Below are 21,940 nucleotides of genomic sequence, written 5' to 3' on the forward strand. Positions count from 1 at the left end.
AATTTTAGACAATTTTCCATTAATATATTTTTAGTCTATATTTGAACTTTCATGGCATATCCATACATATATATATCTTAATTTTCCCACTTTATCCTACAAAATTGCCTTTCCTAGTTGAAGCATAATGACTTGGGCTTTTTCTAATGTGTTTGATGAAATACACTGAGCCCAAATCAGCTATTTGTCATTTATTTGAAAGGCTGCCCGCTTCAACTTCAACTTCTTTCACTAGCTTATCTTGAGCGCTTCAAAGCAGCTGAACAACATAGATGAATTCTCAGCTCAACCCTCTCAAACAGGTCATGAGATGTCTGAAAGCCATTTTATGGCGGAAGGACAGTAAGTTTATTTTTTTAATTTATCACAAAAGCATTGAGGCTCTGTTTGGGAATAGTGCAAATAGAGTGCAAATGCAAATATATAGAGTGCATTCTGGTCCATACAAATGCATAATTGGTTTAGTTTTGCATTGATAAATTTACATTCTTAGGAAATGATTTTTAGTTGTAATGGATGCAAACATGAATCATGATAGTAAAATGTACATTTTTAAGATTTGATCAACTTTGAGTGCAAATGTACATCAATTTTTTTGATGTAAAATTCCCTCTCATTTTGGGTGCAAATATGCCTTGAAAACTGTCTTTTGTTACTGTCAATGTACAAATGTAATCTTGCCAAGCACTAGCAAAACTGAATCAGAATGCATATACGCACTAAACTAACATTTGCACTCTTCCCAAACAGGGCCTTATATATTCCCACACCATCAAACCAAAAGTAGTGTCTCTTAAAAAGCTGTGAGACGAAGTGCCGAACACCAATAGACCATTCACTAGTTAAAAAATACACCATTGAAGAGTTTTTTTATTTTTTAAACACCATTTATCAAGGAAACTTAGACTAGATGTATTAAAAAATAAGGATAAATTGCTGAAATCTCCCTTGAAGTTTTTGACCATTACTAAACTTCCCTTGAAGTTTGGTAAATGAAATCACCTCCTCTAAACTTTATGATGCAGTTACAACTTGTAAGTGCACCTCTCTATTAGAATCCTCAAATAACATGCATGAAAATATCTAAAATACCTATACAAATTACTTTCGATCAAAATGTTTATTTTCCAAAATTTTTCTTCATATTTGTATTGTTTTTTACATAGAAACCAGCCTAACAATAACTTTATGGGTATTTCAGATATTTTCGTGCCTCTTGCTAGAGGATTTAAGATAAGGGGTGAAATAAAAACATAACCATCTCACTCTGTTTGATGTGGAGTGTTCTAAATTGCTTGCATGTGTTGGAGAGTTTGCGTGCAACAGCGAGTTTTCTAGTCGATTCAAAATCCCTCCCTGTCTGGGAGGGGTCTCCCGCTCTTCCATTGTTTGATGCAAGTTTTCCTCTATTATGATAGGTTTTTGATAGATAGGGCTAATTTTTGTTGTTTTATTTGCTTTTTTTGGTGTTTTCTTTTGTTGGTCGATTGTTGTATTGTTCCTTTGGTTTCTCCCTGTAGGTTTTACATACGATGGCTTGATCTTTGTTCTGAGAAATGGTTCATCCTCTACGACTTGTTCTTCATTGGCTTTATTTTCATGAAAGCTGAAGATGTGGTTGTTTCTAAAATCGCTCAGAATGGTAACGTTTGTTCTAGAAAGAAATATGTGGATGCTTTACTGACGACATTATGTTTTGGAGTATCCTCTTCCTTGGGATGATTTCTGGTGTGGTGTATTCCAGTGAGGAGGATTATTCTTTGTTCTAGCATATCTTTTCGGTGCAGCCCAATCGTTTCAGTTTAATCTCTGGCACTATCCAGCCTTTCAGTTATTGGAGGAACCGCTTTTTGACACTTGCCTCATGCCTAGGGATGGTTTGCCTTGGAAGGAGTTTTATTTTGCAAGATAACCGTTACATCTAAGCCTGGGTGAGACAATGGTTGGTTCTCTTCTTTTCACCTTTCAAATCTGAAGTTTTTAGTTGTGATTGTCATAGAAAAGATGACTTTAGCAATTTTTTTTTTTGTGTATCCCAGTTTTCGAGAGTTTCTTGTGAAGTTTTGACTCTGTTGGAGGTTGGTCCTCCTTTATTGGAGTTTTGACTCTGTTGAAGCACTTACAAGAATTTCTTCTCGTGCTCAGGATTTGTTGCAATCTGTATTGAGTTTATCTTTTCTTTTTTAGTTTGTTGATTGTACTCTCATGTACTGTATTTGAGTTTTCTGAGCATTCTTAATGAAATTAGCCATTGCCTTAAAAAAAAAAAGAAAAGGGGTGAAATCAGTCTCAACAATAACTTTATGGGGTCTATTTGGAATTGTCCCAAAACATTTAAGAAAGGTGATTGCAATTACCAAATTTAAGGGAAACTTTAGGGGTGGGTTTCACAAAAGCTACCGAAAGAATAACTGGATGTTTGTAGCAAAGTGTTAGGACGTCTTTGTTCCACGTGGCTAAAAGGAATGTAAACAAACGAAGGCGAGCCGCGAGCAAACGAGCGTATCCAAAATTCCGAATAGGGTTTTAGAGGGAAAAAAAGGAGAGTCTGGAATTCTGGCAGGGTGGGACTGTGGGAGGGAGGTTTATCTGCAAGACTGCAACTCAAAACCAACTGATATGGAATAAAACCAAGGAAAGCGGAAGACCCTCACCACTACAAAAACCTCTTTAATGGCTCTTCTGAAACCTTCCAACTTTTCGATTCGACTCATGGCATCGCGCTTCTTCATCTCCGCATCTATTCGCACTCACAGTCTCTCTCTCTCTTCCTCGTTTCCCAGCTATTGCTCTGCTCTCTACTTCAGCAGAACCAGGTCTCTGCTTCCTCATTCGTGTCGTGCCAAGATAAAGTTGTTTTTGTTTCTGATATCTTTGCTAAGAGAGTCCTTTTTTTATTCAGAACGAGTTTTCGGTCGAAATCAATTTCGACTCGGTTTTTGCGGCGAAATGCGGTTTGTGCAAAGGCTTTCATGTCGTCGAGCACAGCTGCTGAAGCATTTCAGGAGAATGCGACCTCGAAAGCTTATAGTTCGGAACAGATTCAGGTAGGCAAATAAATTTCAGGTTTTTTCTTATTATTTTTGTTCTTCATCAATATTTTTTACGTGGAAGTTGAAGGGTATATTTATCAAGGAATCACTCGTCAGAAGAGGATATACGTTTCATGTTCTTGAGAAGTGAAGCACCATGCTGGAACTATGGATATCTTGGTGAACTGTTAGTTAGCGTTCCCCCCCTCCGAATACTTGAAATGATCTACTTCAATTTAAATTTGTTCGGAGAGTCACCACCAATGGGCATTGAGGGATCGTGCTTCGTTCATTGAGCTGAATATCCGTATATATTGCAAGCTTGCATTTCTCTCTTCGTTAAGGAACTTGGGCTTTGGAGGGGTCCTTATTGACCTTACTAGATAATAAATGCTTACGGTTGTTTTCATCTTAGATGTGGTATATATCATTTAAGAGTTCGGAAAATTGGTAGGAAAATCAATTGCTTTTTTGCTCCTAATGCATTCCCGATTCTACGAGCTGCCTTTGTCGGAGCCCCTAGAACCCCCGATCCTAACGTGCTCATTCGTTCATCTTAATAAAAGATATTTTCAAAAGACGGTTAAAATTATAATGTTTTTGTAGGGATTTAAGAATTTAAGACCCTAATACGGATTATGGATTTGTTTGGGCTTGCATCAAGGGGCTTGGTCTGCCCTCGGCTCAGCTATTAGGCATAAAGAAAAGAAACATATGCAAATTTTCTAAAGGCATACACCTGGGCTGAAGTGCAAGACGCACCAGTCCCACACGTTTTGTAAGTGCTGTGCCTGGGGCTTAGGCAAGGTGCATGCCTTAATAATATGTGCTTCACTTTTGTGCCTATGTGCACATTTTAAATCACTGGATGATGTCATGCTTTTTAGGTTATGGACAAGATGGTCATTTGGTGGAAAATATGAATTTGATGGCACAACTCTTTGAACAAATGTCAGACTTGAAGATCAATTTCTTTAGAGTTTTATTGTAGGAATCAACATGGATGATAGAGAGATAGGTCTTGCTGCAGAATTGATGGGCTGTTCAATCTCCCCTTGGCCTATGCAATACTTAAGTTTGCCTCTAGGGGCTAATCCTAGGAATCCTAGCTTTTGAAAATTGGTTATACAAAAATTTTGAAAAAGGTTGGCAGCATGGAAGAAGGGCTATTATCTCCCAAAAATTTGTCAGTTTTCAAGGTACCTTAGAAGGCGAGTAAAAGATGGAGAAAACAATGAGGGATTTCTTGTGGGAGTTAGGGGAGAGAAGAAAAGATCATCTTATAAACTGGATTACGAATAAGGTGTTTGAAAGCAAACGTCGGGGGGGGGGGGCTTGGGAACAGGAAACATAGAGAATGCTGATAAAAAAAAAAGAAAAGAAAAGAAAGGAAACATAATGAAAAAGGATTTGGCTTTGTTGGACAAGTTGCTTTGGAGGCTACTGAAGGCCAAGGATAAACTGTATAAAGTGGTGACAGATACACATGAATATTTGAATAATGAGAGATTTCTTGTGGGAGTTAGGGGATTGAATAAAAGATCATATAATAAACTGGATTGAGGTGTCTGAGAGCAAAAGGTAGGGAGGCTTGGATTAGGAAACATAGAGAAAAAGGATTTGGCTTTGTTGGGAAAGTGGCTTTGGAGGCTACCGAAGGACAAGGATAAATTGTTGCATAAAGTGGTGGCAAGTATACATGGATATTTGGACAATGGGTGGGGCGCTGGCATGTTTGCAAGGGTTACAAGAGCTTCACCTTGGAAGGCAATCCATGATATACTCCCTTTATTTCTTCCATACATTAGATATGGTGTTTCTTCGGGTAACCATGTCAAGCTCAAGGAAACAAGTAGGTGGGGCAATCTCCTCTAAAGGACCAATTTTCCTCTTTTTTTGCACTATCCAGCCTCAAGGTAGAACCAATTTCAAAATTCATTGCCTCTTCTTCTTCAAACAATGGCATCAGCTTGGGCTTGGGTTTTAAGAGGGGCATAAGGGACTTTTGAATTTTTTTGATAGTAACAAGAAAATTTCATTAAAATGAAAAATCATTACAGTCAATCTGGTGTCGAGGGGGCACCAATGAAACTGATCAAAGAAAGCTTTCAAAATTACATTATTGAATTTTAAGAACATTTCAAGAATTGGGACCCCAGCCCCAAGCGTTCACTTGTGCAAATTCATGTACAATGAGCTCCCAATTTGTGACAACCCTTCCAATAGATGCCACGTTATTCTCTGTCTCCCACTGTTTATCTTCAAACACTCTTCTATTTCTTTCTTTTCGAATGGTCCAGCAAACAGTAAGCAACTCCACACCATCTTAGCTTTCTTTCTCCCCCTAAATGATGACCACTTAGAAAATATTTCAGCAGGAGTCCCAGGAAGAAACATTTGCATACCAAACAGAGCGGAATAGAATTTCCAGCATAATCCAGCCAGCCTACAAGAGAACAGATGGAAAACTGTTTTCTCAGTCACTCTCCCTGCACACAAGGCAAATGTTTCCCATACAAAAGCCTCTGAATTTAAGATGATGTAAGGTTAGAACACTATCCATAGCCACCAGCGACATGAATGCTTCTACCCTTGGAGGGACTGGGTTGCCCCAACACCTTCACACCTGGTGCCATCCACTTACTCCTGAGCCCCTGTTTGGGAACACCTAAAATAAGTAATTATCTTAAGTGCTGGGATCACACAATAAGTGGATAATAAGTGCTTATTCCTGTTTAGAAAAAATGCCCAATAAGTACATATTTTGAAAATAAGCACTTAAGATGAGCAAGGAATGGGTAGCTTTCTTAAGTGCTTATTCAATAAGCACTTATTTATTTTTTTGGGACAAAACTGTCCCCAAATATTTGTGTAATTTCCAGGGTCTGACCCCTCTTCAAAGGACGATAGAACCCTATCATCTTCTCCATTTGAGTGTCCAAGAGCAGCGGCAGAGACCTTCCCAGGAATGTTGCAGATTTGGGTGCATGAACCTCATTATTTAGCCCCATTTTCTTTCTGTTATTTGCTCCATTCTCTTCATTTTTTCAAACCCTTTCCTTCTCCCATGTCGTTTTTGGATCATAACGCCCTGATTTGCGTTGGGTTTTCAGATTCATTAGACAGAGAGTTCTTAAAACTCAACTGTGATGGACGTAGTAGAGGGAACCAAGGACTTTATGAGTGGGGGGAATTTTTAGAGATGAGGAAGGTAATATTGTTGCTTTGTTCTTGGGTCTGATTGGAGTAGGAGATTCACTAAGGGCTGAAGTTATGGCTGTAGTGGAAGGTGCAGATGGCAAAGGAGATGAACATGGAAAAGCTGATTATGGAAGGAGATTCAAATTTAGTGGTAGGATAGCTGCAAAAAAGAGAGGCTGCTTTATAGTGCATGTCCGTTTTTCAATAATTGTGAGGCCCTTGGTAAACCAACATTCCCTTGGGTGTCACTCACCTAGGAAAGTGATACCCTTCTTCCAAGTGGGTTACTTTCCCACCTCGGGGGAAAATGCCAAAAACCAGTGGACAAAATTGTCCCTTGTAAGAATAGAACATATGGATAAAATGGTAAATTGCCAAACTTACCTAGGTAAATTTCATGATTTAAAGAACATGGATAAATGCATTTCCCTGGGAAAAACTTGCTTGGGTAAATGCACTTACCTAGGTAAGTAACTTACTGAAAAACGAATGAGGCTGTGGTCTTACAGTAATGAAGTAAAAAAGTTTAGGCAGTTGACTAGAGATATGGAAGTGAGGGTAATGCAGGAGCTAAAGAATAAAATTTGGAATTTTCGGAAATTTTCTGTGTTTCTTTATATTTGGATAGTATGGGTATTTTCGTCATTTTGACCAGTCTCATGTGGGCTTGGGCTATAGCATCTTGTTCTTCTAGCTTGGTAGTGCTTGTCTTTCAATTTTCAGTTTATAGCATTAGTAGATAGAAAGTTATTGTGTTTCTTGATGCACAAGACAAGGAGTGGCGTTTTTGTAATTATGGTGAACAGTATTTTGGGCCACACAAGTCACTTTACAAATAGATGTATTCTATTCCTTTTGGAGCTAATGAATGAATGGAGATTTCTTTAGAGCAAGTTTGTTGTATGGAGACTGATTCCTACAAACCCTAGAGTGATTCTAGGATCCCTTGGAGTGATTCCTTGGGATTTCTCTCTTTTTTCTCTCTACCCTTTCTTCTTCTTCTTCTTCTTCTTCTTCTTCTTCTTCTTCTTCTTCTTCTTCTTCTTCTTCTCTCTCTCTCTCTCTCTCCCTCCCTCCCTCTCATTTCTGTCTTCTGATAGTTTGTTCCAGCCTTACTGCATCAGTTTTGGTATCAGAGCTAATTAGTCACCATGATCTCACAAAGTGATTGATTCTATGGGCCTAGGGTATCATTTAAACAATCTCATGGGTTTAGAATCAACGATGTTAGGGTTTTTGAACCATATGAAGGGTCTATGGTTGATTTAATTTAGAAATTGGTGGAACTTGGAAGAAAGTAGATCTAGTATTGATTTATCAAAAAAAAAAGTAGATCTAGTATTGTTGGCTATAGGAGTAAGGTTTTCAAGAATGTTAAAAGAGAAAGGGAAGTGCCTAATTTCAAGGGAGATGAAGACCGACAAACATTCTTTGATTGGATTGCTATACTAGAAGAATATTTTGATTGGCATGATATGTTTGAAAAACAAAGATTTAGATTTGAACGCATGAAGCTCACGGGTATTGCTAAAGTATGGTTGGGAACTCTTGAGCAACGACTAGAAAATGGAGGTGAATATCCTATTACCACATGGGCAGAAACAGAGATGAAGAGGTATTTGCAAGAAAAGTACATTCCACAATACTTCCATGATATGTGGATTGTGGAGTTGACTAATCTCAAGCAAGGTTTCAAAATATGTATAAGTTTGATGAATTATATATTAGATGTGACATTACAGGAAGTGAAAGGCACAAATCCGTTTCTCTACCCTTTCTACTCTCTTTTTCTCTCTCTCATTTCTGTCTTCTGATAGTTTGTTCCAGCCTTACTGCATCAGAGGGTTCAATGGGTTCCAAGGGTGGCCAATAGCTTGATGGATTAAGCAAGGGATGGAGAGGGAACACATGTTTTGGGCACAGTGTAAAAGTTAAAAGGAAACTCAAAGGATAGAGATAAGGCTCCTTATCTCTAAAAAGAGCAGTTGTACATATATGGACTTCATTACTTTATACTAATAAAGTTTGTCTGTCATTGATAAAAGAAAGTGAGGCAGTAATGTTAAACAATGCTTCCTCTAATTATCTACGGTATTAAAATCTTCTGGAGTCCAATTTCTCTCTTTTTTATATTACTTTTTTTTTAATTTTATTGAATTCAATCTTCTTTATATTTTATCAAAAAAATTCAATATTCTTTATATATAAAAGAACTCTGGTTAGCAATGCTATTTAAAAGTTATATACAATAATGGATTAAAGAACAATGTGCTTCTTTGTGGGTTTTCCATCAAGCACATATTAGTGAAAAGTGATGTTGCAGTCTGGAGTCCAAATGACATGGTCACCGATTCTGAAATTGTGGTTTCAGCTAGTCAGTTTAGTATAGGACTTTTCAAGAGGAAACTCACTCAAGGAAAGTGGCTGCTTGAAGGTGGATTTAAGAGTGACTTTTTAGATAGGCTGTTTTTTTAGGGATGTGCCTTAGCAGGTTTCTGCTGATTGTATTTGGGGTCAGTAGGATCCTCCTTGAGTAGGGGCCTTAATATGACTTGTTTGTTGGGCAATCTGACAAGATGCTTATGGTGGATCATCTTAAGCATGGTGGCCTTTCAATCTCTAACATGTACTTGATTCGTAAACTGGAAGAATTTGTGGATTATCTGTTCCTATACTCTTATTTCACCTTTCATTTGCGATTACCTTTATTGATCTCTTTTAATTTTCTCTGGATGTTCACTTCTTCAGTTGGAGGGGATTCTTATTTATTGGCTGAGGGTGTCAACAGGTTATAGGGGTTCTATCCTTCAGAATATTACATCTTTTGTTGTTTGCTGGAGCATCTAGAAAGATTAAAGAAGAATTTTCTAGTGCATTGAGAGGCTTGTGAAGGAACTTCTTTTGGTTATTTAACCACTTTTGTATGTCTCCTTGCTTTTACCTGTTGGTGAAATCTTTTTTGGATACACAATGTTTTTGTCTGTTATGGGTTGTTACAAAAGCTTGGCCTTAAACAAGGTCATTATCCAAGGAAAAATAAAGAAGAAAGAAGAGAAAGAAGAGAGAAAGAAGACTGAAGAGAAAAGTGTTTGGAGAGTCAAAAGATCTAGGCTGATGGTGTCTATATATTATGGTGGTGTTTGGTGTGTCTTTTGTTCTGCGGAATGCCCAAAAGACCAAAAAATGGTCTTTTGCCATTTGGTATTGTGTAGACTAAAAGAGTCGAAGACAAGTGCATGGAAAGACCAAAAAGCTGAAAATTGGGATGCTTCAAATGAAGCTTTTGGTCTTTCCATGCTGAAAATAGCCTTCCCAACTGTTTTTAATAGCCTGGTAGACCATGATGCGGACCAAACAGTTATTTTGTCATACCTTCTGGCGACCAATTTCCTGCTCTTATATTGAGATTCGTGCTTATAAGATCGTTAGCACTTTTTTGTAATCTTTTTGAAGCTTTATACACCATCTGGATATGGTTTTATAAGGTCATCCTTTTCATACATGCTTGTGCACTGCACATCTGCTACCCTTAGGTGAAGACTAGACCAGCATTGTACCTTGGGGTGCCAAAGCTTAGAGCCATAACTGAGTGCACAATCCATCTGTAATGAAGCCCTTGATGTGATCTCAATTAATAGGTGTGCTTTATGCTGTGGACACCTTTCCACTCCCTGGGCAATCAAATGAAGGTTCATCATTTATCTAGAGTCTAAATCAATGTCATAAAAGGAGGCATTAGGCGATGTGTTAAGATTTTCCATGCTTGAGGCCTAAGACTCAAGGTGAGAAGGTTAAGCCTCATAAGATCTCATCAAGATCAAGGTTCACCATTCATATCATATTATTATTTGAATTCTAAATAAAAAGGCTTAAAAGGCAAGGACATGGGGCAAGGTGTTAGGATCTTTCTGTTGCTCCACCTAAAGTTGTATTTTTGTTATGGACAGCTACTCTTGTGAAGTGTTTGACAGCAGACTCATTAACTAAAAGGGGTTGGGTGGTGGAGCAAAGCAGATGTATTTTATGTGGGGCTGCTTCAGAAAATGCAGAACATCTATTCATTCATTGTAAGCTTGCCAACTGGATTTGGGAAAAAGCCTTGGGGGGCTGTTTGAAGTTCCATTCTGTTTCCCAAAAGATTTGATTTCTTTGTTGGAGTGCTGGCAACTTGAGGGTGGTCTGTCCAAGAGAGGGAAAGTTTTATGGGAAGTGGTCCCGGCAGCAGTAGTTTGGTCTATTTGGATGGAAAGAAGCAGGAGAATCTTTGAAAACAAGTGCGATTCGGAGGATACAATCCTAAAAAAGCATATGGGGAAGAATCTATTCTTGGTCTGCAATGCATAGACAGCTAAAGGATATTCCTTTTAGTTCTTTTTTTGATCATAGAAATCTTTTTGTATCTAGTTCAGACATGTCATCAGCTTTTGCTTTTCTCTTCCCTGCTTCAATTTCTTTTTGAGCAGGGTTTGTAAATCTTTTGCTTCTCTAATACATTACCCTTTTCTCAAAAAAAGGTGTTAGGATCTTTCAATGTGTGAGACTTAGAATTTGAGGTGTGGGGGTTAACCCTCATTAAATCTCCTTTCGAGAAAAGCATGAATTCAAATGAATTAATATAAGCCTTGTCCCAACTATATGGGGTTCTACATGAATCCTGTTCCACCATTACAGTCTGTTTAGTACCATATCCATTATTAAATTGTGGGCCCTTAAACCATTTATCACTGATTAAATCCATGTCCCTTTTGGCCTGATCATAGCTATATGCAAAAAAAGACTATTATTATAAAAAGAATGTATATGGTGAATTTAATCTGTTTCATTGGTTATCATCATACAAACATGAATTAAAAAAAAGAATGTGTTGCCTTTATACAGCAACTCCTTCAATCCACCAACCAAGAGGGGGAATATGTTATGGAGATATGCTAGGGTAAGGATATTGTTGTCCATTTAGGAGAATAAAAATGGGAGATTATTCAAAGACAAGACTCAAGAAAGGAGGGTCATCATAGATCATATCAGTATATCACTATGTAAGTGGTTCAATGGGTTAATTGTTTCTCTACTGATGTCATTATTGGAGGATGATAATTGGTCGCAAATTCCTCTATAATGGGGGTTGTTGCTCACCCTCAACGGTAACTTCCTGCAGCTCATTTTATTAAGCTTAATTTTGATGGCTGCAGTAAGGGTGATCTGGGCTCACCTGGAATTGGAGTGATTATGGAGGCATTCTAACACTTTTTCTGGACCAGCAGGCTATTGGAAGCTTGATAAGAGCTGAAGTATTAGCAGTTTTAGAGGGTTTGAGGCTGGAAAGAAGAAAAATGTCCTTGGCAGTGCAAAAACTCTATGAAGGAGATAAAAGAGCTAAAAAGAAGCAGGATTGTTGGTTGCAAGGGGTCTATGACTCTATGGGTCTGCAAATAGTTTGGCAAAGCATGGGTTGGAGAGAGAATGCATATTTTGGGGGATTGGAGTACTTATTGATGAACATATTCTTTGACTTGGTCATCTCAACCTTTGGGATGATTTTTGATAGTTATATTGTCTTATTGTTTTGTAACAATTTTAGTATCCTTTTCTCTGTATTTATAGTTTTGTGTTTTGCCCTTGATGCCATTCTCAGTCTCCCTTTTCCTTGTCCAACATCTGTGTTAGATTAAATTCCCTACAATAATATGTTTTTTTTTTCCCTTTTCGTGCACATATCATTCATATACAAGAAAAGAAAAGCAACAAGATAAAGGAAAAAACTACATTGAAAATAATGCATTCAGAGGTTTGACCTTGAAGTGTGGCTTTCCAGTATTATTTTATGTAGTTTCTTAGTTGTCATTGTTGTTTTAGTTGGATTAAGTTTTGGTGAGGTGAACAATTTCTGATATGTTCAGGTGCTGGAGGGCTTAGATCCTGTCAGAAAAAGGCCAGGAATGTATATTGGAAGTACAGGGCCGCGTGGGTTACATCATTTGGTATTTTTGCCTTAGCTCTTTACATTCTGATATTTAGTCTTGTTTAATTTTTCCAATTCTTACTGTTTTATATAATTTCTTTAGGTTTATGAAATATTGGATAATGCTATTGATGAAGCTCAAGCTGGATTTGCCTCCAAGATAGATGTTGTTTTGCTTGCTGATAATTCTGTGAGCATCACTGACAATGGGCGTGGGGTATGACCTTGTTCCTTTTTGTTATGTCAACAAGAGAGGCTTTCTATTTTATAGTGATACGTGATGTAATGAATTTGTATTTTGAGCATTCCTTCTTGCACACTGTTCTATGTTCTATTGCCATCCTTTGAAAGTTGCGCAGTCAAAATTTCATTTTGGCCAATTATCGCATTGTAATCTGAAATTTTCTTCTTTACCATTTTGGGAAATGCTTGGGATCTTTGTAGTCTTTGGGGAAACATGGTGAAGTCTTATTTTATATTCTTATATGACAATAGAATGAGGTAGGGCATCAACAATTCTAACTTCATGTATAGGATTTGGAAATAAATAATGAAGAACTTTGAGGATTGATGCCTTGGAATCTGCTATAGCATGGGCATGAGGTAATGCAGAAGCCGAAGAATCAAATTTGCAATTTTCTAAATTTTCTGTATTTTTGTGTATTTGGACAGTATGGGTATTTTCGTCATTTTAACTAGTCCTGCATGGGCCTGGGTTTTAACATCTTGTTCCTCTAGTTTAGTAGGGCTTATCTTTCAATTTTCATTTTATTTGTATTAGTAGATAGAAAGTTATTGTGTTTCTTGATGCACAAGACAAGGAGTGGCATTTTTATAATTATGGTGAACAGTATTCCGGGCCACACAAGTCACTCTATAAATAGATGTATTCTCTTCCTTTTGATGCTAATGAATGAATGAAGATTTCTTAAGAGCTCTCTTGCTGTATGGAGTGATTCCTACAAACCCTAGAGTGATTCTAGGACCCCTTGGAGTGATTCCTTGGGATTTCTCTTTCTTTTCTCTTGCTCTACCCTTTCTACTCTCTCGTTTCTGTTTTCTGATAGTTTGTTCTAGCCCCACTGCATTATGAGGAACAAAGGGAAATGTTCAGATGATGTTGGGTGGTGATATGAGATTCTACAAGATTTCCTGTGATATTTTTATTTTCTATTTCTTATCAGAAACAGATTCACATAGCATTGAGATATATTGGACTGAGGAGCCATGATAATTGATGACTTGGGGAATGGAGAGTTCCTTCAGCAGTATAAGATGGATCCAAATTGCAGAATAAATTTCAGTAGTTGTGAAATTGCCTATCTTTCTACCTTCCTTGTCAGTCTGCAAGCCCACTTTGACAGATTAGGAGATTTGATTCTCATGTTAGAGCAGTCAAAATGTTTTTTTTTTCTTTAACATTTTTTACTATACCCTTTCTTTGGCTCAACCCTCCATTTTTTGAATGGCAATGGCCAAAATATTGATTGGAAGAGTGATACAAATCGTTTGACCAAAAAAATGTAGGTATAATCCATGCTGAATTATATAAGAATGTAACCATACAAGTTTAATAAGGTAGAGTGGACTGCTATACATATTCTCCCTGTTCAACCCAGACCTAGCTAGGTTGTTGTCTGTATGATTTAGATCCATTGGGATCCAATACAAGACAGAAGGATAGGATCTCAAAGGATGCTTGGTCTCATTAAGTAAATAGGAAAACCTCCAAGTGCCTCTTTCAAACCCCTTGCCCTTCTGGATATAATTGGCTGAATCTCCTCCAATCCATAGAAAGAAGGCCCCTGGGAGGTGGCACCCTAAAGATCATAATAGCAAGGCCATCACCTGGGATTTGGTGCAGTTTACTCCCCACTCCCAGTATGTCTGCTGGAATTCTAACTTGTGTTTCCTTTCCTATCATTGTCAGCACCTAAGTACACTGATTGCCCAAATTAACTGCCATAAAGTCTCAAGTATAATTCCTTAACAAACAACTTATCATGAACCACAAAGGGGATATATCTTTATACTCCTTGTTCCTGTGCAATCCACTTTGGGGCAGTCTATTACCCAGTAGTTCCTTCACTTCAGTTTGCAGGTTCTCCTAATTCAGATAAATCCACAGGTTAGATACCGGTCGAAGTATAAAGGTCTTCCTTAAACTCTTTCTTGTTCCTGGACATAAAACTTCTTTATTTTGATCAGCAACACAGGAAATCCTTCATTCATTAATACTTAAAATAACGGATTACAACAAGAAGTTATGAGAAACTAGCAAACCCATTACAGAGCTAGTCACCCAATAACCAATACTGTATTACAATTGTGCCCAGTACATATTTTGCCTTCGAATCCTTTGCTTAGCTAAACCATCTACCAAGCTGTTAGCAGATCTTCTAACTAGAGATTGCAATTTGACCTGTCCCCGTGGTTTTTGATCACTGATTGAGTTTGGGGCAGGTTTCAAACATAATTTTTAGTATATATTATATTATATCACATTACATAATATAATATAGTTCTAGGTAGGTGTCAAAAAAATAAGAAAAAGAAAAGATTTGCAAGTAGGAATAACTAAGGCAGGGCGGGGCACATTCAGGGATCCCCGTTCCTTTTGGGGATGAGGATGGGGTTGGAATTTCTAGCCTTGTTGGGGGTGGGGTACAGGGCAGGGACTTTGGGCTGCCAAACTACCACTTCATGTATTTTTCAACCATCTCAACTATCTTTGAATCATCTTCAATGATCAAACTACCAATTCCCATCTCTTTAGCTTTCTCAACCCCAAATTGTTGCTAAAGATTCTGCTTTTACCAAATCACCTTGTTCAACCGGGTCAGAAAACAAAGCACATATAATAGCACTCTCATCTCTAAAGTCTAATCACCCCTTCAATTCCTGAAGGGCCCCGATTGCTCACACTATTGCAATCAAAATTCAGTTTCTGCCACCTACCCACTGGGATTGACCAACCTCCACTTTGAAGTCTGGAAAGAGTTTCGAGTTTCAAGGTCTTTACTGAATGTGCAACTCTCAAAGTAATAATTTCTATCACTGTCTCCTTACTCCTTTCCTTCTCCCCAAAAAATCTGGAGTTTCTTTCTTCCCACACTGTCCAAATCACTACCACACCCTTGTACATCTCCACAGGATCTTGCCTCTCCTTTATGTGCTTCTCAAAATAGAAGGGCTAAACAACCTTTCCAAACTGGCAGGAGGGTTTCACCTGCAACTAAAAAGAGAAAAAACCATTCCTAAATACAACAAACAAAGGAACAAGAGATCAATAATGAAAGTAGTCTCACCATTCAACTTACATAGGAAGCACCAGTTGGGGGACAAGCCAAGTTGGTCTTTTCCTTTGAAGTAGATTCAGAAGTATTAATGCATCCATGGCAACCTTCCTAGCAAAAAGCCCTAACTTTTAGGGGAATGGGATGATACCAAATTTCTTTAACAAGAAAGGAGGGAGAAGAGGAAGTGGATACAAGGGACTTAAAAAAGGAATTGCAAGAAAACAACCCATTTGGACTAAGGAACCAGACCTGGCTATCTTCCCCCCCTGTCATCAAAAGATTATGGAATCCAAAATGCGCATTAAGTTAAGACATTGAGGGGATTTTTGACTCTCTAAGATTCCTTGTGAAGCCCAAGTTCCAATTCAGCCCTAAGGGTGAAGGATGAAATTGAACAAACTCAGACATAAGTCTTTCTTTACTATTGGAAAGAACTAATAGAGAGGGAAAAACCTCTTTCAAAGGGGACTCCCCTATCTAGACATTTTCTCAAAATCTTATTTTATGACCCGAAGCCAAGTCATACCTCACTTGATTAAGTAAAGGGGGAAGGATTTTGTGTATAACTTTCCAAGGTGCAACAAGAATAGATTTGTTCCTGCTGGGTTAAGGGAGGGGGATGGGCTACCCCCATTGTGTAGCCCCATGAAGCCAAAAAAAAAGATTAGCTCTGTGCAGAGTGCAAACAACTAACTTCCCATTCATTTCTTGATGACCCATGAATACTAGCCATGACTTTGTGCCACAATCTCTCATCTTCCACAAGAAAGTGCTAAAGTCACTTGCTCAAGAGAGCCAATTTTTCATACTCATGTTGCCAATTCCCTAACCCCCCTTCTTCCTTCTTCTCAGATACCATTTCCCATCTCACCAAATGATATTTCGTCCCTTCTCCTAGTTCCCAAAGGAAGTTCCTCATTAGCTTTTCAATTCTTTTCACAATTGGTTGAGACATCTTGAAATTTAGAGGGGCTTGGATTGCCCATAGTATTCCCATTGAAATTCAGTTTCAACCAGCCACAGGGTGGGGGAGACCAGACCGCTGCTGCAAGCTGTCTTCTAGAAGATGAGGCAGCTATAGCCCCCCAAACTCTGAAGAAATCATCAATCTTAAAGTCTGAGAACTGATTCAGGGTCTTAACCCAATGTGCCACTCTTAGGGTTATGACCTCAATCAAAGCTTCCTTATGCTTTTCCTTTTCCCCAAATATTCTAGAGTTTCTTTCCTCCACAAGACTGTTCAAATCACTGCTGTCCTTGTGTCACGGGGTAGATCTGCAGCATAAGAAACTTGTGCGTGTGGCGTTCGGGACATGTGCGGCCAAGACAAGCCTGATGTGTGCTTAAGGACCATGTGTGGCTCGATGAATGGCTCCACCAAGGTCAGTGGCACTAGATCATGAATGGCTATCTATGGCTCTTGCCGGTCCATGGGAGGTGCCGCTTACGTGCCAAAGGGGGAAGGCCATGATGTGAGGTGATTGTGGTGCCGATGATGCGAGGCACATGCTGTGCCGATGATGTGTAAGGCAACCACTGGGCCTGAGCACACCCGTGCGATGTGGGCAATGGGGTAACTCGATCAGCTTAGGCATGTGGCGAGGTGTAGGGATATGCTTGGGCCAAACCCTCATGGAAAGCCTCCCCTCGATCTGCGTGGTGTGGTGCCGATCCATGCACTGTCCCCATGAGTGTGTGTGTGATCATGAGGAACCTTGGTAGCAACGCTAGCCATTAATCAGGGCTGCCCTGCAAAGGATGTTGGTCTAGGAGTGCTAAGGTTAGGCACCCAAGGTGGTCGACCACCCCTCTTCAAAGAGTACGTTAAGCTTTTGGAGGTTTGCCAATAGGAAACATCACTTCTCCCAAAAATCATATTGGCGATATTTACGATAATGCCACTTAACGTAAGCCCACCAAGCGAAGGTAAGGCTAAGCCTGTGTCAGACCGTGACACCTGTGCGTTTCCACATCAGTCTGCCCCTTTTAGTAGAACAACTAAAAACAAAAGGGTTAAACAACCCTCCCAAACTAACAAGATTGAGCCACCTGCAATCAAAAAGTGAAGCAAACCACTCCCAGATAAAGCCAACAAAAGGACAGAAGAGTAAGAGATGAATTGCAGTTTCACCATTAAGCTTGCATAAGCTGCATCAAATCTACTCTTAGGGATTGAGAAATGACTTGTTTGCGAACAACCTTTGATCCACTTGTACCACAACTCCCCAAACCCACAGCTTTTCAAGATGTTAATTAAAAACTTCCAATCGACTAGATTGTAGGCTTTCTCCAGGTCGAACTTTGATTGATACTCCCTTTTTCCTTAATTTTTTTGGGCCTCTACACACTCATTCCAATTAGAATCTGGTCAATAATCTGCCTATCCTTAATTAAGGCCCCTTGAAACTGGGAAATTAATGAGGGAACACCTTTTGATCCTGAGGGGCAACACCTAAGCAATTTCCTGGACACAAACCATTTAAGTCAGTGTGTTCATCTGGCAAGTCAGAATTGTTATTTGCACAGCATCTTTGTAAGAACCCTATGGAAGATTATTTAATTAGGTTGTGGTATCTTGGTCCTAGCAGTCAGGCACCTTTTTATGCAAGTTGCACCTACATAATACAGTATAAAAGCAGCTTGTACACATTATTGATTCTTTTTTTCATATTTATTCCATATCTCATCTATGTTCTTTTCCTGCAGATTCCAACGGATTTGCATCCAGTTACAAAGAAGTCAGCATTGGAGACTGTTTTGACGGTATCACCAAATATCTTTTCCTACTCTGGTTTTCTTGATAGTCTACAGATGGTGGATGCTTGTAGCCTTGTACTTTGCTTCTGTTCTTAACTTGCTTTTTGATTGCATCTTCCTTCTTTAAACAGTGTATTACTTCTGAAATATACTAGAATATTTGTTGTTTGGGATTACTTGCCATAAAAGTATTATTGTTTTGCTGGGATCCACCCAAAAAATTTAAACTGCATAGGTGAAAGGGGAAATTTGCAAGGGTAAAGCTGCTAGTTCAAAGTCCTAGTAGGCACACAAGGATTTTGAACTACCAGCCTTTCTATTCTTTTACCTCTTCAATGAATTTTAATTTGTAGCTTCTTTCTGATGCATTATGTTTTTCAGTTTGAAAGTCAACTGTAAGCAACTAGGAACAGGCACTGGTCTGGTAGATATAAAGGGGTGTTCATTTTGTTTTTTGCAATTATGGTAAATAGGAATTGAATTCTTTCTGCTCTTTGCTGCTCTATGGTGAGCTAACTATATACTAGTTGTTGTGTTAGTGACTACTCTCTTAGATATCCTTAATTATTATCATCTTAGATTCTCATGAACTCTGTTAATATTTCCAACGAACTATTTTGTTTTAATTATTATGAAACTATTGCCAATTATGTATGCTTTTTGCATAAACACACACATTGGTTTGTTCAGGCCTTGAACCTCCTTTGCTCTGATTTGGATTATTTCTATCCTATTAGTCTAATATCTTTGTCTATTCTTTGCTTCTTTTGTTATTCTTTTTGTTGATCTAAACATAAGCATACACATACACAAAAGTAGTAATTGTTTATCATGTTAAAGCAACTCTGCTGATTTCTGTGCATATTAAGCATTCCTATTATGAAATATAAATATCTATTATAGTTGTTTGATGAAATTTGAATGTTGTGTTTTGACTTTCAACATGAATTGGTAATTTCCCGCCATTTATTTATTTTCTTAAATTAAATGATTAATTGCTAATGACTACATGTCGACATTGAATTCTGTTGCAGATACTACATGCAGGAGGCAAATTTGGGGGTTCAAGTAGTGGTTACAATGTCTCTGGGGGGTTGCATGGCGTGGGCTTATCTGTTGTTAATGCTTTGTCTGAGGTTGTTTCTTCTTTGATGGCTACTTGTTTTTTCCTTTTTTTACACGGAAGTTTTGGTGTATGTTCTAATTTCTATTTATTTGTTAAAATTTTAGCTGTAACATCTATGGATCCATTACTTTATTTTGCTTGGACCTGCATATGTGAGTGCTTTCAACACTCTCATTGTAGACTTGTTGGCATAAAAATCTAATAGGATCTCATCCAACATATATGATAAAAATATTGATTTTTTTAATATCTGACAAGGCTCATTCTGGGTACATGATCCACTTAATTACATCTTCAAACAAAGGTAAAGAAAATTCAACAAACCAAAAGAAGAAAAAATAATGAAATGCAAAAGAAGAAAGGGCATACATTATAACTTTTGGTGATGAAATGGAAAAGTAAACATTAAAATCAATCAAAGTCAGGCAATGGTTTTATTGTTTGAGTGCTTTGTTAAAATTTTTTTGGGCTGTGAGCTTCAAATCAAACTGCATGGTATGCCAATTCTTAGGTGCAGTAATCTGAATGGACAGTTTGGGCCTAGTTTAAATATAAGGTCATTGTGTTTTCATTTTTATTATTATTTTATTTGCACCAAGAACAGAAGATTCTATTAAAGATAAATAAGCAAGAGTGCATATCCTACCTCTATGGGGAAGAGGTAGTGAAAATGGTCAGCAAGACACACAAGTTCAAGAATAATGAAATAAACAATCTTCCTTTCTTGATGATAATGAAACTCATCATATATCCTGGTATGGTAGCTCACTAGCTCCTTACTACAAGAAGCTTCATGGTGAGCCATTGAGGTTTTGTATATCATTCTTTATTTCATAGATCAATAAAATTCCTGAATATTACCAAAAGTTGCATATATCATGTTGGCTCATGCTTTTAAATAATTGGCCTAATTAGGACTGATTGAGTCAGCCCCAATCTATCATATCTAGTGTTTTAAATGTCCAAGACTCCAAGGTGCCAAAAAAAGCGCAAGAGGCTGTTTTATGCCCAAGGTGCAATGTGCAAGGCAATGTGCACACCTTTTTGAAGCAAGGTGAAAAATTAAAAAAGATTAATTCAAAAATGCAAAATTAAATTAAAAAAAACTATATATTCTAAAAAGCTTATTGGCTCAAATTAATGCATAAACATGACATATAAATAAAACATATTCGAAGTGAAAGTATAGAAAAAAATAATCAATCAATCAATCAATCATCTTCTAAGCCTTGTCTTGACTATATGGGCTTGGCTACATGAGTCCTGTTTTGCCATTTCGTTCTGTTTAGGCACTCAACATTATGAAAACATTCAAACACTCAACATTATGAAAACATTCAAGCACTCAACAATTCAAGCATGTGAAAGTTACAATGTGTTTATTTCTCTCCCAATTGATGTTAAACATCTTGCATTTCTATTTCTATGATAAAGGACATTCACCGCTACACTAAGCATCTCAGACAATCCTAGACAAGTTCATTTGAAGGTCCTAAAATATATAAAGGGATTGGTTTTGTGAATTTTGTTGCATTACATTGTATTCTAGGATTAGGAATCAAATTGTTTTTTTGATGAATGATTAGGAATCAAATTGTTTGATGAAAAATGCGTGTATTAACTATTAAGAAGGATGAGAGAACTGTACTAGCAAGGAGGGGGGTCTGGGCTTGTCTCAAGGGCTTGGTTCGAGGGCCTGGGGGCTGTGCCCCTGGCCCGGTCACTATGCTTGGAAAGGCACAAGATTGTGCTGTGGTGCATGCTTGAGTCAAGTGCAAGGCACACTTAGCACATGTCTTTTCAAAGATGCTTGTATGCTCAGGTGCACCTTTTAAATGACTGATCATACCGTAGTCTAGACCTGTTCATTAGGCATAAATGCTTGCAGATCATGGCTGAAGTCTGGTTTGTGGGCCAAACTTCACTGGCTGTGCTGGTCCATAGCAGTTCAAGTTCAGAAGCCCACCCTGACATTGTGGGCCTTGGTAGCTTGTCCAACCTTCAGTTTTGCAACAGCAAGATTCCATAAGAGCTGTATAGTGTATACCGGTTTCTTTGATGGTTATTAGTTTCCTTGTCTTTCTAGGTATTTAGGTATTATACATCAACTGTGTAACAGTTGCAATCATTGCTACACAGGCATTACAAGTTACTGTTTGGCGTGATGGAATGGAATACCAACAAATGTATTCCCGTGGAAAGCCAGTGACAACTCTGACAAGTCAGGTGCTTCAAGGTGACTTAAGTGATCGTCGGGGGACACGCATCAAGTTTTGGCCTGATAAAGAAGGTCTTTAAATTCCATATGCTGTCTGAGATATCAAGTGCATACATTTTTCTAAATGCCCCGAATGACAAGTTGCATTTAAAATGCACCTTTTTTTTGCTTATTTTATCTTTTGTTGCCTCAATTTGCAGTATTCACCACTGAAATTCAGTTTGATTATAGCACAATAGCTGGGCGAATTAGGGAGCTGGCATTTCTGAATCCTGAGGTAAGTTATGTTGATAATGCACGTTTTGCTATAGTTTTATACTTTTATGTTCTGTTTACAGCAGAAAGCTG

The 21,940-nt window shown here is 38.1% G+C and overlaps 1 protein-coding gene across 1 annotated transcript in view; it reads left to right on the forward strand.

Annotated features, from left to right (window-relative positions):
* The first annotated feature begins 2,552 nt into the window (after positions 1-2,552).
* LOC104607778 (DNA gyrase subunit B, chloroplastic/mitochondrial-like) overlaps positions 2,553-21,940 on the forward strand; it is a 42,140-nt gene continuing 22,752 nt past the window's right edge. Inside the window, exons 1-8 of the mRNA XM_010273473.3 lie at positions 2,553-2,816; positions 2,903-3,047; positions 12,131-12,211; positions 12,296-12,409; positions 18,198-18,254; positions 19,283-19,384; positions 21,514-21,664; positions 21,793-21,869. Of these exons, the coding sequence (XP_010271775.1) occupies positions 2,674-2,816; positions 2,903-3,047; positions 12,131-12,211; positions 12,296-12,409; positions 18,198-18,254; positions 19,283-19,384; positions 21,514-21,664; positions 21,793-21,869 (870 nt within the window). The 5' untranslated portion in view covers positions 2,553-2,673. The remainder of the gene's footprint in view (positions 2,817-2,902; positions 3,048-12,130; positions 12,212-12,295; positions 12,410-18,197; positions 18,255-19,282; positions 19,385-21,513; positions 21,665-21,792; positions 21,870-21,940) is intronic.

This window comes from Nelumbo nucifera, chromosome 7 (genome assembly GCF_055504915.1).
Source record: "Nelumbo nucifera cultivar China Antique chromosome 7, China Antique-T2T, whole genome shotgun sequence".
Lineage (NCBI taxonomy): Eukaryota > Viridiplantae > Streptophyta > Magnoliopsida > Proteales > Nelumbonaceae > Nelumbo > Nelumbo nucifera.